This window comes from Scophthalmus maximus, chromosome 15 (assembly GCF_022379125.1).
Source record: "Scophthalmus maximus strain ysfricsl-2021 chromosome 15, ASM2237912v1, whole genome shotgun sequence".
Lineage (NCBI taxonomy): Eukaryota > Metazoa > Chordata > Actinopteri > Pleuronectiformes > Scophthalmidae > Scophthalmus > Scophthalmus maximus.
In genome coordinates, this window is record NC_061529.1 from 8,495,485 (window position 1) to 8,509,909 (window position 14,425).

General features: G+C 43.7%; 1 protein-coding gene across 3 annotated transcripts; it reads right to left on the reverse strand.

The window, feature by feature from the left end:
• Positions 1-99: 99 nt before the first annotated feature.
• Positions 100-13,984, reverse strand: ptpn21 (protein tyrosine phosphatase non-receptor type 21). Of its 3 annotated transcripts, none has more exons than XM_047337673.1 (20): positions 13,752-13,984; positions 12,797-13,066; positions 11,189-11,358; positions 10,943-11,040; positions 9,777-9,844; positions 9,609-9,679; positions 9,183-9,270; positions 8,981-9,069; positions 8,349-8,436; positions 7,905-7,984; positions 7,652-7,759; positions 7,033-7,093; positions 6,771-6,852; positions 5,087-6,615; positions 4,308-4,448; positions 3,220-3,435; positions 2,780-2,908; positions 2,446-2,680; positions 2,073-2,233; positions 100-1,937 (listed from the first exon to the last, which is right to left on the reverse strand). In XM_047337673.1, the coding sequence occupies exons 2-20, from the start codon at positions 12,974-12,976 to the stop codon at positions 1,809-1,811; spliced, it is 3,723 nt and encodes a 1,240-aa protein (XP_047193629.1). In that variant the 5' UTR covers positions 12,977-13,066; positions 13,752-13,984; the 3' UTR covers positions 100-1,808. The 3 variants fall into 3 exon arrangements, with proteins under 3 accessions (XP_047193629.1, XP_035465391.2, XP_047193630.1); XM_035609498.2 differs by having other exon boundaries at positions 13,653-13,984; XM_047337674.1 differs by lacking the exon at positions 7,652-7,759 and having other exon boundaries at positions 13,653-13,982.
• Between the last annotated feature and the right edge of the window lie 441 nt (positions 13,985-14,425).

Here is a 14,425-nt window from a genome sequence, read left to right on the forward strand (position 1 = left end):
TTTATGTTTGTTATTACCAGCTACAGAAATACTGCAACCAATAAAATTGAGACATTGGCTTATTTCTACCACAAGGGGGCGTAATGGACTAATGCACGGTTGTTTCCAAATATTTATTCTTGGCTTCTACACGTTTTTATCCAATTCATACAATTCTTTTTCAATAGATAGTCTATACATCGTTTGTACAATAACCAATAATCATTAAAGCAGAATTTTACATTGTGTACATTATGAACAGACCTGTACAGTTGCACCTGGGCCACAAAAAAAATCATTATTTTCAGTCTCCAAACTGAGACTTTATCAGTATCTGAAAATCACAAACAAGAAATCACAGGCAAAATAAAAAAGGGCGAGTGTTAAAAAGATGATGTTAAAATATATCTTAATCATATATCTTAACCAGTTAAGATGCATTTGGAAAATAGGATCCCTGCCTGTGCATCTTTGTCAACAAAAATATCAGGGCCAGAAAAATCAGGGCAGATCACTTCACTTTGGCCACGTCATGAATTCAGTTGCCGTCTTAAACTGTGAATCTGTAATTTTATATCAAATTGATATAATTAAAAGATTTCACTCGGTGTGAAATCTGCAGTGCTTTTTAAGTGTCGTTCGTTCCTGTGCAGATGCACCTCGTTCTGATCTTTAAATGAGACTTACAGCGGCAGCAGGAAGTAAATGAGCGCTCGTGTCCTGCTCCGGTAAGTGTTAATAGTCTGGAGGCTGTTTGTAACAGAAGAGGCAGAATTTCGCAGCAGAGTGAGAACAAGTGTGGTAGCCACAAGACTGAGCGTCGCAGCCACAAGAGGTGATGGAAAACTCAACATGCGACCGTTGAGTTAATTGTTTTCTTGTACAGTCTTGGTTTTTGTGCACTTCAAAATAAAGGGGCTCGCCTGCCAGGACTCTGGGGATCTAAAACTGAATTCATGAATATGGTCATTTGCAAACGGCATCACCATCATAACCACAATAAATGCAAAACAAGCATTTACTGACACTTAAAATGTCCTTCATACTATTCAAAAAAATATACAGCATTTTCAACTTTACAATGCAATTAGGCACTTAATCGCTCAAATACAGCACTCAGTTGAAATCTTTTTTTTGACATTCCATCATACAAAAGTTATGAAAAAAGGTATAAAATACATTTTCCAGTTTTACTCTCAACCCCCCCCTAAAATGCTGCGACTTTCTGTTCCCTCATTCCTCACATCTCTACTTCCCATCCAGCCTTTCTTCATTTCAGCAGGCGGTTTGTAACTGAGGAACTAAGAAAAAATAAATGCACTCGACTATTTCAGGTGCAGTCGCCTCGATGTAACTGCATCTTTGAACTGTTTGGCTCCGTAATCAAACCTTCATATGAAACGTTTCACCTCATCAGAATCAATAGCAACGCCAGGTCAAAACAAAGATATATCAACTGCTTTCAATACACATCTATGATAAAGATTGTTTTTGTATTTTTGCAGCTTAATATTGATTCAATATGTACAGCAACGAACTGCAAAAGTGCTGGGCTTTATTAAGCAATAATGACTGAAAAATAATAATAATACTGTTTTAGAGGCAACTTTTAAGTCTTCATGCTCCTTCTTCATGTGGCATTGCGTCTTTCTTTTTTTTTTTTGTATAATCACATCATTCCTTCAGCCCTGCCCAATTTAATACTTGGCCAAAACAGGGTCTGACCGACTCTGACCGCTACATTAGATCAAGATTTCTACAGCTTCATCGTCACTGTGCAGTTTGGCATAAACCTGGAACAAAGTCCACCCTGAAATCGCCGCCTACACTCAGATCAGCCTGGAGTTGCCGAGGTATTGGATGAGGACCTTGTAGATGAAGTTGTACTGAGACAACGTCTGGACCATCATCATCCTCTGGGTCCGCAGCTTCCACAGGACGTCTGGGACGTTCAGGGGCTGAAACGGACAAATAACCAAATATGTGTGTGAGAGAGAGAAACTAAGAAAATAAACACTATATGTGGACATATCACATGGAAAAAAGTTGCATGATCAGATTTTAATTTTTTTAACGGCGAGTGAGGACGTTACCTCATTATGCTCTAGACAGGCGATCATGATCTCAGAGAGGATGACGACTCCGGTGCGTCCCACTCCGGCGCTGCAGTGGACCAGCACAGGTAGGTTTGTGTTCTTTGGGTCACTGATGCTGTTTGTGTGTCTTCGCACAGACTGGATCTCCTCCAGGTAAGCTGAAAAAAGGCAAGAATGCTAATTTCAGACCTCATGTAAACATATACTGCATTTATAAGATGAAACGTTCGAAATCTACATTTTATTAAAGGTTGTAGCCCTGAATATTTTGCCATGTCACTGATTCCACCCAAAATCTCATTTAAATGGCACATATGAAATTGATTGTTGATGACCAAAAAGGCACGACGACATAACGGATTCCACTCACTGAGGAAGCCCTTGAAGTCCTCGGGACAGCCGTGATCAGGCCATTCTGTGTACTGCAGGTGCCAGACGGTCCTCTCTTGTCCTGTCAGCAGGTGTTTGATCTTCAGCCCCGTGGTTGCATAGCAGCCGGACTCGGTGCGGAACCGGGTGGTGATCTTGAAGCGGCCGTACGTCACCGTGTTGTGTCGCGAACCGAGCCGCGGCCAGTAGCGGAAGCTCTTCTCTCGGCCACTCTCCTGCAGGAAGAGGGAAAACGACATAGAACGGGTGAGTCCCAGGCGATGATGAGATATAAAATATATGTGTGGAGCTGTAAATATGAAAATCGAACACACCTCTTCAGCGGTGACCATTGCGATGATGGAGACGCCCTGCTCCCACACCATCTGCCAGAAGTCCTGACACGTGTTCGACATGGGACCCTGCGTCGCGATGTAGCTCCACTCCTCTCCGCCTACAGTTATCTAGCCAGACAGGAAGACGAGGATAAGTCATCCGTCTTGGATATCCTCAGTAATTTCAGCAGAAAATGGAAAACATGACAACGAGGGATTGAAATGTGACTCAACAAAAGTTCTTGTCTTCCCACAAATCCATTTTTCGCTGATGCTCTTCTCCTTGTACTTAGTGCTTAGTTTTTAATTTGTTTTCCTATACACTAATACACCAATGCAAACTCCTTGCATGTGAAAACCTACCTTGCAATAAACATGATTCTGATTCTTTGTTGACCGCCAAGAGACGGAGCATCATAACACATTTCTGCACAACTTACTCGAACATGTGACGCATTGATGTATCCTGTGTTGTTCTCTTTAGTGGGAACCAGCTCCACTCGGTTGCTGTCGTAAGGCAGGACGTCCTGGAAGCGGTTCTTGTCTCCACTTTCGGGCAGCTGGGCGACGCTGTATTCCCCTCCCGGCCGCTTTGGGATTTTCTCGTACTCTTTCAACAGCTCTCCCCTGTCCATGTGCTGCTCCAGCAGTTTACACTGACATACATAGGAGAAAAAAAGAAAAGGAAACGGTGAATACATCGCTGACATGCAAAATACAGTCCTGACTCAGGAACAAGCGTGACCTCGTTTCGATTTCCTTGGTTTAACTCACACAATTAAAGAGTTAAAATGTCCGCTGTCATTCCATAATCTTTGAACTCAGTAGTGACACAGAAATTACACAATCATTGTGAGGGAGTCTGATTCACATTCAGCAGCTTGTGTGTGCTTTACTTTCTATTATAGTACTTTTACTTTCTGTTACAGTAGAAATCTGTAGCTGTGAGAGGACATGGTTTACTGGAAACTGTGTGGAAAGGTGTTGTGGGAGGATACATTTAATTTTGGATGCATCTGGCTGAAGATCTGTTTAAATTTATCTGCTCCTTAAAAAAGGGAACAAATGTTCTGAAATTGTCAAAACACAAATGATATATATTATTTTCCTGGGATTTTGTGCAAATGTTAATACAATAATGTAAAAGCAAATGCAAACCACTGCCATGTGTAGAAGAATTGAGATCTAAGTTGGTAAAAACCTACAGTTGCAGACACTTGAGAAATACTGTGTCTTCCTTTGATCTCACTAACAGTCCGGACTTGCAGTAGCAATATAGGTCACTTATTTTAAAATGTAGCAAAGTGTTTTACCTTCACACTGTCATTGCAAAAGCCGATATAAAAACGCAGAGAAGTTTAGTTGTATGTTCACAGGGGGTTTCAGATACCAACAAAACATATACAATATATAACAAATCTCATTGGTTATCAATGTCAACTACACATTACATTGCTCTTGCTTTAAAAAAAACAACTTGTGTCTTTGAAGAGCAAACCACTGACGACATGAAAAAACTGGGCCCTACCCTCTCGTCGTTGGAGGCTCGCTCAGGTTCATCCTTGATCTCGTCGTACATCGGCTGCCTGGAAACCGACAGGCCGTTGAGCTTCGCCACCTTCAGCGGGCCCATCTTCTTCACCTCTGACCTCACTCCTTTCTTCATGCCCTGTTGCGGCAGCAGATCGGAGAGACAGAGGAGAAAAGTGAGTATGAGAAGGAGAAGCATCAGGTAGACGAGGGGAACAAGGCGCCGCCTCGCTGGGTGTTTCTTTAGAGCAGAATGTCACCGATCCAGTTTGCCGAGGTAGTCCAAATTCTTTGAATACGTGTCAAAGTGAGCCCGTTTGCGTCAGTCAACGCTGGGCCGTGGAAAAAAAACTCAAATGCTTTCTACTCTACCTGCATTATCTTGATATGAGCCACAGGCAACAAGTTACTGAGAGAAAAAAAAACAAGAACATGCAACTCACTGTTTTAACGACAGAAACTGGGAGCAGTTGTTTGCTTTTCAACACTGTAGTCATGTGTAGTATTAGTGTATATTAGTATAAGTGCTTTCACAGACCAAAAATAACTGTGTATAAAAAGAGAATAATATAATAAATAGAGAAAATACCTGGCAGGATAATTGATAATGAAAAGAATGAGTTCTGGAGTCAGTCCAATGGAGTAAGACACAGCAAAAGCTTTGAAATATTAAATAAATAGTGCTAATAAGCTAAACAACTCCGTGAATATCTTAGATGATGTAGGTTGAAACAATAAAGAACTCACAGGAGGTGCCATTAATAGGAGAAGACTCACCGGAGGAGGCAAACCTTCCACTGTTTTCTTCCCAGGAGGCACGTCGGACACAGGCCTCTTCTTAAAGTCTGTTTTACTCTTCTGCTTGGCCTGAGCACTCAGGTCTCCCTCCGAGACCGACGGCATAATCCTGGGCTGGTGCAAATCCGACAGCAGGTACAGGGGCTCGCCCTCCTGGATCAGGGGGTGAATTTTGTACGTCAAGGAGCCAGTTATCGAGGGGTCGAGGGAGGAGCCTATCGGATACGCAGGAGGAGGCTCTGTGGGAGTCTGCTGCTGAGGCGGCAGGGAGGAGAGAGACGTCAAGCTGTGATGCTGCTGGGGCGTCTGCCCGGGAACAGTGGCCGCCATCGCGTCCTGAGAAAGTGGAGTGTGACGTCCGCCGTCATCCTCAAACTCCTCTTCTTCACCACTGCTGTGAACAAGCATGGTGGCATCCGAAAGTGACTTCTTGTGTCCGTACTGTACGCCCTCCTTGATGTCGCCCCTGTCCTCTGTCTTCGTACGCTCTAAGAACACGTTGAGCTGCGAGCCCTGGGAGCGACCGCCATGCAACACCTGAGGAGGCATAGCAGCTTCAACCGCCGAAGAACACACAGTCCGCTCTTTGACCCTCATCCCCTCGAGACTGTGAGCCAATCCAGCGATCTCGATGGAATTACGCTTCTGAGCTTGGTATGGCTGTCGGTGCGGGGGTCCACTGAAAAGAGGCTCTGACACCTCCTGCAAAGAGTGGGCAACAGGCAGACTGTCCTCTTGGAAAGTCTGGACCGAGTGGTGCACACGCCTCGTGATGATCAGGTCTGGGTTGCTACTGCTTACGTACAGGTGTCGTGACAGGTCGGGCGTGCTGTTTGCAGGCCGAGGATGGGCGTAGGGGTAGGGGGGAGGTGGTCTGTACACTTGGGTTCTCATGATGTTGGGGGCCGGATACTCCTGGGCTTGTTGTAACTGGACATTGGTGAGCTCGGGGACACTAACTGCCCCCACTACGGGCCTTCTCTCTGTAGGGTAGGGATATGGAGAGGGACTGTGAAAGCTGGAGCCCAGGTGGAAAGGATAATGGTGGTGTTGGGCTGCTCCGCCGTGCTCCCCCCTTATCTCTGGCTGGCTGTAAACGAGAGGGTCTGGTCTGCTGTAGGCGTACGAGTTTCCAATGTTTAGGTTCCTCATCGAGTGGCTCTGCCGGTGCTCTTGAGACAACACCATCCCTCCTCCCGGTCCTCGGCTCTTTTGACGCATCACTGTCTCATAATCAGGGGTGGCGCGGTAGGAAGGTGGGATGAGAGCGCTGTGGCGATGCGAGGGGACGTAGTCCGGCCTGGTGATGTCGCTGGTGATCGAGGGATTGGAGGACATGGGTGAGGGCTGAAGGTAGTGTTGAGGATTGGTCAGAGAGCTGGTGCTGTGGGCACTGTAGACGCTGCCGTTACGTAAACGCCCTCCACTGCTGTATTCCAGAGGAGAGCAGTCCAAGCTGGTCTGAGAGTGGTAGTAATAACCATTCTGAGTGTTCATGTACAGGTTGTCTGTGAGAGGGAGGGCATCCCAAGAAAGGTACATTATTACAATTACATAACAATCTTACTTAGCTGAAGATAAAGCAGTGCAAAAAACAACAACAAGTAACATCACTGGAAGTTTCTTATATAATATATATTATATATTCCTATACAGTAGTTACCTTGTGAGGATGTGTAAGGCTCGGTGAAATGGCCATTGTAGTGCATTTGCGGAGGCGGCATCATGTAGCCCTGAGGCTTTGGCTGTGCATCAACGAGAGGAATTCAGTTTCTGCTCATAAAATTCAATTATTGTTCATGAATTAAACATTACTGTGTTTTTATCTTGCATCATGGGCTGCAACACAAGCCAGAATTTTACACAAACACAAAATGTGTAAAAAATATATATATATTGTGTTTTGCGTATGCATGAACAATTACCAGAGATATTCTAGTCGAGGATCTCCGTCTGACTGGGTTCACAACTGTTGGCTGGGTTTGGCTGGTTGAGAAAAAAAAGTGGGTCAAAAAAGGTGATGTGACCCAATAATACTATACTACTACTCATAATACTTTTCCAATTTTTCACTATGAGGAAAATATATTTCTACAAAACCTTTTTGGGGCACACACCAAGGTGAAAAGCAGTGCACAAGCCATCAAATTTAAAACTCATCACACAACAATTCTTAAGTGCACCAGGCAATTATTTTTTGCTGGTGCATTGGAGAAAAATTATGAAATTATAGTAGATTTTAATTTGACTGCAAGTCTAACAAAATGTCAGCATTTTCCACGTTAAATATTAACTTTTCAGTTGGTACCAATCAAGTACTGGGGTTTGATCGGCTAAAAGGAGGAGATGTGGATTTGACAAGGATTAAAATTTAGGGCATAAATTTAACATATGAATTTCTACATCTACATGCTCATGGTGCATTTCAGATACAAAGAGCTTGTCTGCTGCGGATACTGTTGGCTAGGGCAATCACAAAGGGATGGCTGGTGGCACCTGCTCGATAGGCATGCACTGTAGGCGGTGGCTGACTGTCTTGCTCACCCCTTGTTAGAAGGCAGAGAGTGACGAGAGAGCATTGGAAAGCGAGGAAAGGAAAGAGTGAGAAGGGACTTCTGGGAGCCCTCAGAAGGCAGGGGGTCACACTCCTCTCTGAAGAGAGAGGAGGATAGAAGTGAAGGCAACACCAAGGAGGAGACACATGCACAAGACGACAAGGAACAAAGAGACAGGAACTAGAGTAGACGTGTTAAAAAGGAGAAGAAGTGGGGGGAAAAAGAAGGAGAAAAACACTTACAGGCTACTCTTGTTAATCTTATAAAACTTGAGTCTGGCCAGACACATCCGGCACACATATTTGGAGGTTTCCATGTCTTCCTGTGTGAAAAAAGGAGAAAGAGAAAATAATTAGATGGTGAGAGAATTAGTCCAGATGTGGTATTTGCTTAGTGGTCTCAGGCTTTTGGACCCAATTGTACAAATAGAAAGCAGCGCCTTGTATGCCCTCAGACACTACATTTCTGCTAATGGTATGTGACTTTACGACACACACTCAATCACACACAACCCGAGTGACCGCCACCCAAATGCAAACGCAAACACACAGGTACATTGTTGAGAATAGCTGATGCTAATCTCCACCACAAAGGCCATTTCCAAATTTGCTAAATTGAATAAGAGATCGCAATGTCCCTGGGGGACGGGGCAGAGAAGAGAAGGTGTAATGGCAGCAGCGACTTACGGTCTGGAACTGAACACTCTCCTCTCTGTTGGCGAGCTCCAGGGCGAAGAAGGACCTGTTGTGACTCATGTTGTTAATTTCATTCCACCTACGCAGCCAATTAAAGCACAGTGGCCGAGAGAAAGAAGGGGGAGAAGAAAGAAAAACACATGATGTCATGGCTGTCTCAAATCCTCATGGCATGTTTAAAAGAGACTGTCTGCTTTAACAATGCATAATGAAAACCCATACACATGTGCGAGTCAGCCCAGAGGTATCTGGCACTCATGATGGTATGTACATAGATACAGTTCAACCCAGGTCAAGAATGTTCGCTTACTCACAGGACAGACAAATAATGGCCCCCACAATCCTTATCTACCATCACCGCCTACTTAACTCCAGGTTCAGGTCTGCAGAGCATTAAGGAACATCACAAGAGACAACCTCACCCAAAAATAGCCACGAGCTATACCTCAAAATTAAATCTATACGGACGGAATCATCTGATTCAATGTAATCACTGCGGAGAGTCTCAAGTTAGCAGACAAAGCTTTTATTCACTGCTTCCTGCTGAGAAGTGGATCATGGTCCCTGACTGTTCGGCAGTGCGAAAGTCAAAGACGGTTTCTCAAACTTGTTTCTAGATTTACCTAAATAAAAGCAGTGGCCTTCCGTTCTTGTGCTTGACAAAGATGCCGTCAAGGCAAGATCCAATGGTAACATCTGTGCCTGTACTGTCCTGTTGAGATTAGAAGAAAGAATAAAAGACATTCAGAAAAGTCGTTTAGGGGAAAGAATTTAGACACATGGCTGGGACTGTTGGCGGTTACAGGATGGATGCTGTAGACCTACCTTGGCTTGATAGCTTTCCTGGCCATAGCCCTCCATTTTTTCCACCTCCTGCATGTACAACATCTCAGCCTCGGGTGCTGACAGACCCCTGAAAAGGACAGAAAAGTATATAAAATGAGGTTAAATAGTACGAGGCCATCTGTGCTTTTCAGCCTGTCCTTCTGTATATCACAGGAGAGGCCTTATGTACTGTATACCCTGAGTGAAACTTAATTAAATCAGATGATGATATATAATCTATTTTAGAAGATTAACAGTTTATCTGTTGACACACACACACACACACACACACACACACACACACACACACACACACACACACACACACACACACACACACACACACACACACACACACACACACACACACACACACACACACACACACACACACACACACACACACACACACACACACACACACACCTGTAGGACTGATAAAGCAGAGCCACTTTCTGAGTGGCCTCTTCCAGCACTCGCTCATCCTGAATCCAGTCCTGCAGAGAAAAAACTCAGGATTGGTATAAATGAACACAACACACCTGGAATGTTTTTTTCATTTTACAGATTGAGCATGCAAAATAAAATGCTTACAATGGGGAATAGCACAAACTTCTGGAGGAACTCCTGGGAGTCATATCGATTGAAGTCGCCAAAGTCAGCTGTGAACACAAAGAAAAGTGAAGTAATTACAGCGGGACATACTACACAAGACACTGCCCCCCTGAATAAATCTTATTGCATGTCCTTTCGTGCATTTAGCACAAGGGGAAAACAGACATTCAGGAATTGCAGAAGTTTGTAATTCTTTTTGGAAAGATGGAGTGTATGATGACCAGATGGACTAATTTTAGGAGAGGTGGGGCCCATTTGTTATGGAAGGGAATTGCTTCAGTGTCTGACAACATAGAGGTCCAAAACTGCCACAGCTCCAGGCTGCCTGCTGGCAACATTCACAACTATCCTGAGTATCCCAGGCATCACCCATGCTCAATTGCTACAGCTGCCCTTCACTCCAAAATATTCTAGTCAGGGAGAAAAAATAGGAACTACACAATTTAACCGCAGAATGCAAGACAACCTAAGCAATCCCTTAAGCTTAAGGTCATGGGGCTTTTTTAAGTGGCACATGTAGCAGGCTCATCATTTCACCATGACTGCAACAGTAAGTGATCTCAGCAGCTCTGCTATGCAAACACCCAGGCCAGTAAAGCTGCGGTGCCTGATATAACTTTGCCAGCAGGGTTTGAGATTCTTCTGGATGGGCAAAAAAGGTGGGAGGATATACGAGGGCTGAAGCTCCTGCAAGGGTGGTTCACACTCTGAATGGAGGCTTGAACTATTCTGTCATGTGGAGTACCAAAATAATGTGGTTCACAACAATATTCTATATTCCAAGTCCCATTTTTCTAGCTGAAACTCTTGTTTTCTCTTGCTCTGATGAAGATTGAAAAGGTAACAACAGGCTTATTGCAGTTAAACAAAACCCTTAATAATCTGGCACATGCCTCCTGTCAAGAAATGAGGGCAAGTTTTATGTTTTAAGCAGGTGTTTCCTAATGGTTTATAGACTCGTGATTTATGGACAAGTGTCTCGTAATTGCACCAGTAATTACATTGCCTGGGACTTAGAGCTGCAATTAGTCACTGAAAAAGGATTTCCAATCAAGAAACACCACTCTGGTCCATCTGAAGTTCCTGTTATGTATATGTATATGTGTGTGTATATATATATGACAAATATTATACATTCATATTACCTTGCACAGCCAGGCTAGCTAACCGTATGGCTTGTTCTAGTGAGCATGCTATCCGGCCCTCCAGAACATCCTTCTTCATCTGCAGGTAATACTGATATCTGTGGGGAAAGAGAGGGGTAGTTGAGTAAGAAGGGAATATACAAGCAGGCAACAACCAAACATGATTTTTCTTAAAGATCCATTTTTACTGAGCCAGTGTGGTCAATGGCTTAGATAAGACATCTCATGCCGCTGGTGGTGCATCACCTTGTGATCTCCTGTTGCAGTTGGTTGATACTGGGTATGTAAAACACGACTCCAAAGTAAACGGTGGGCTCCAGCCCATACTTGTCCAGCTGCTTTTTCAGTGGCTTCTCCAGGTCGATCCATCTCTGCTGGTTTTGCTTGTTGAAGTACCACAGGCTGAAATATGTTATCTAAGAAGCGAAGAAGCAAGCAGACACTTTACACGTCAACCACACAGTGATCGAGGAAATTCAAAGGCAACTTGTGAATCTGACGGACCAATTTACCTTTAGATATTTATATCCAACTAGAAGAAATGCATACTTAGCAAAACTTAAATATAAGAACAATATTGTGAGACTGCTTGAGATCAATACCACACATACGTCCGATTTAGTCACCTGTTTCAATTGCTGGTCCTCTCCTATCATCCATAAAATATTTAAAAAACATAGTAGGTAGACCTAAAAAATTCAACCCGTTAAAACTTTTTAGATTTACAGGCTGTTGTCTTGTGACTGTCTGAACATCTCACAATGAACACTGGCAAGAAGAGTAAACCCCTGTGGGCTCACTGATTCTGAGGGACAATTTAGCTGAAAGAGATCTATTGTCATTTGCAGCCTCTCTCAAACCAAAACTAGAAAATTACTTGTCAACATAACTGTTGGTAATTAAACACAACAGATAGCATCAGTTTGCAACTGTGAGTAAACTCTGTGTAGACATTATTCAAATAATTTCTTCTTTTTAAAAACATTAATGTGAAATAATAATGACCACCAGCAGAGAAAATAACATCAAATATGACGTTATGGTGAGTATGATGGGTTATGGCTATCTAACTTCTCTGAATGGAAATTGTCCCCTGTCCGATGTAAATGAAATCGTGGTCCTCATCCCAAATCTACCAACACCAGACTGAAGCTGAACTGACACAGATCTCAAAACACAGGAGCCATTCAATTAGCAAGTGCAACAGTGAATTTGGTTGTGTGGTCCCAAAAAATCAAATATTAGTTCAATCATTCAAGCAACCTGCGATGCACAAAAACCCCCAGCTGACATCAAAAACAAATAATACTACAATTACTACAGTAACTAGGAAAACTCTGAACGAGGGCTGATCTGCCACTATCACTACTAGCCCAAGTAGTAGAACAATGTTCCTACAACACATCACCTGCATTTTCAACAGTTTCTATTATTGATTTAATTTACAACTGTGTACAACGACAGCACTAAAGCTAACATCCGTATCAGTTCATGACTAACAAGTGTGACACTGTGTGACCAAAACTCAGAAATACCTTTTTTTGTCCGTCATGTCCATTCTCTGTGAGAGTCAATTTGCTAACCTCTGTGATGAGTTCGTAAATAAATATGGATTGTGTACATTTTTTTTTTTTTGAATTCCTAAGCTACGTGATATGCGCATTACACAATATGAGCATACAATGACAAACGCGTTATCTTCGTTTCTGTTGCTCTGCCTAACCACTTCCGAGTCAAAATGTGTCAAGAGGACAACCTCAACAAAAACCCTTTCTTGCCGAGTTGGTCAATCTGAAATATGTTTTTACAAGAGAGAACAAGCCGCATTTGTATTTGCAGAGAGCACATACATACCTCTCTCAACTCGAGTCTCTGGGCAACAGCCTCCAAACATTCCTGCCCGGTGCTCTCCACCGAAAGTGTAAACTCAACAAACTCCCCATTGAGCTGCTGGATCCGAGTGACAAGACAGCTCTTGCTTGAAACCGTATACCTTCTGGTCCTTTTGAGCTTCAGGCCAAATGGCAGGGGCATGTTTCACGCTTCCTCGGGAGGACTATCCTCCTCGCTGTCCTCTCGAAACTTTGGTGATGGTGCTGGGGTTCATCGTCAACAGACGGATCTCTGAAAAATCAAAGACAAGACGCGTCTCAAAAACAGCTTCAACACACAACACAGGTTAGCGCGAGACACAGGAATTTGGAGAATGGGATGCAAATATGGGGTGAATCACAACTCTGGATCATACTCATCACTGACACACACAGCTGGCCTGTCACCCTGTTGTGAAGTAATCCTCCTGAAGTTACCAAATGGCTTTCATTGACCTCACATTCATCTTACACTCAGTTTGTAAGTTAGAACAATTCAAATACATCTAATGACTTTGAAGACTTTCTTGGCCTGAGAAATGAACGCTGACTAAAGGGTTTGCCAGCCATTTTTTCCCCCTTAAAAAGTAGCAGTTAGAGTCATCCCCTCCCAGTGAATAGTCAGGTCCAAACAGTGACGAGAGCAGCCTTGCCATATTTCCCATTATTTACCTCGACAACGACTTATTCTGCTCACGTTACAACGTTCGTGGGCGTTTACACCAAACGTTTGACACTTTTACCAACTAACTACTTTATCATCATCAACCCTGAGTCTTCGCGCTGCCAACATTAACCATAACTAAAAACTAGCTCCGACGCTAAGCGTGCTAACTTACCTTCCAGCAAATAGTCGCCACCCTCGGGACGCTGACGTCGCCGGTAAATATTGTGGACCCCCTCCAAAAAAAAAAAAACCCCACAACGTAAACGTTTACCGTTTTCCACCGGATGCAAACTGCAGTAGCCCGGGTGGGATTAGGTGCCTTGAAACTCCACCACAAGGGTCGATGTGTGTGCGGTTATAGGAGACAGCTGAGTTGTCTAGAGTTAGTCTCTGGATCCCGACTGACGTTGCCCTCCATGCCTCCTGGTCCGACAGTCCACTCAAGTTCCGAGCGTGTTTCGCTTCCTGCGATTGGAAGAGCAACAAGTGTATTCCGTCTACATCCGCGGCTCTATGTCTTTTTCTCATTTCTTTTTTTTTAGTAGCCACGCCTCCGCCTGTTAATTAACACCCGAGCTTACAGTGGAATATACCTACATCATCTTACATGTATATATATTCGTGCAAACAATATTTTAAAGAGTTCCTTGGCCTATATCAAATGTGCATTATAGTGCGTCCGCAGGCGGAGGGATACGCGGAGGTTTTATGAGTAGTCATGACATCAGACAGCTGGAATGCCAGCCAGAGTAAATGCCAGAAATGGGACAGCTGCCTGGAGCGGTTGGCCGCTGACCGGTCTATTTACCTTTTACATCGGCTGACAGCTGTAATTGCAAACACAGAGTTTTATAATTAACACGGTTCCCTCTGTAGGCGTTTCCAACATGGACACAAGTAACGATCCTCAAATGTGGACATATCGGTCCACGTGTGTGTGTGTAT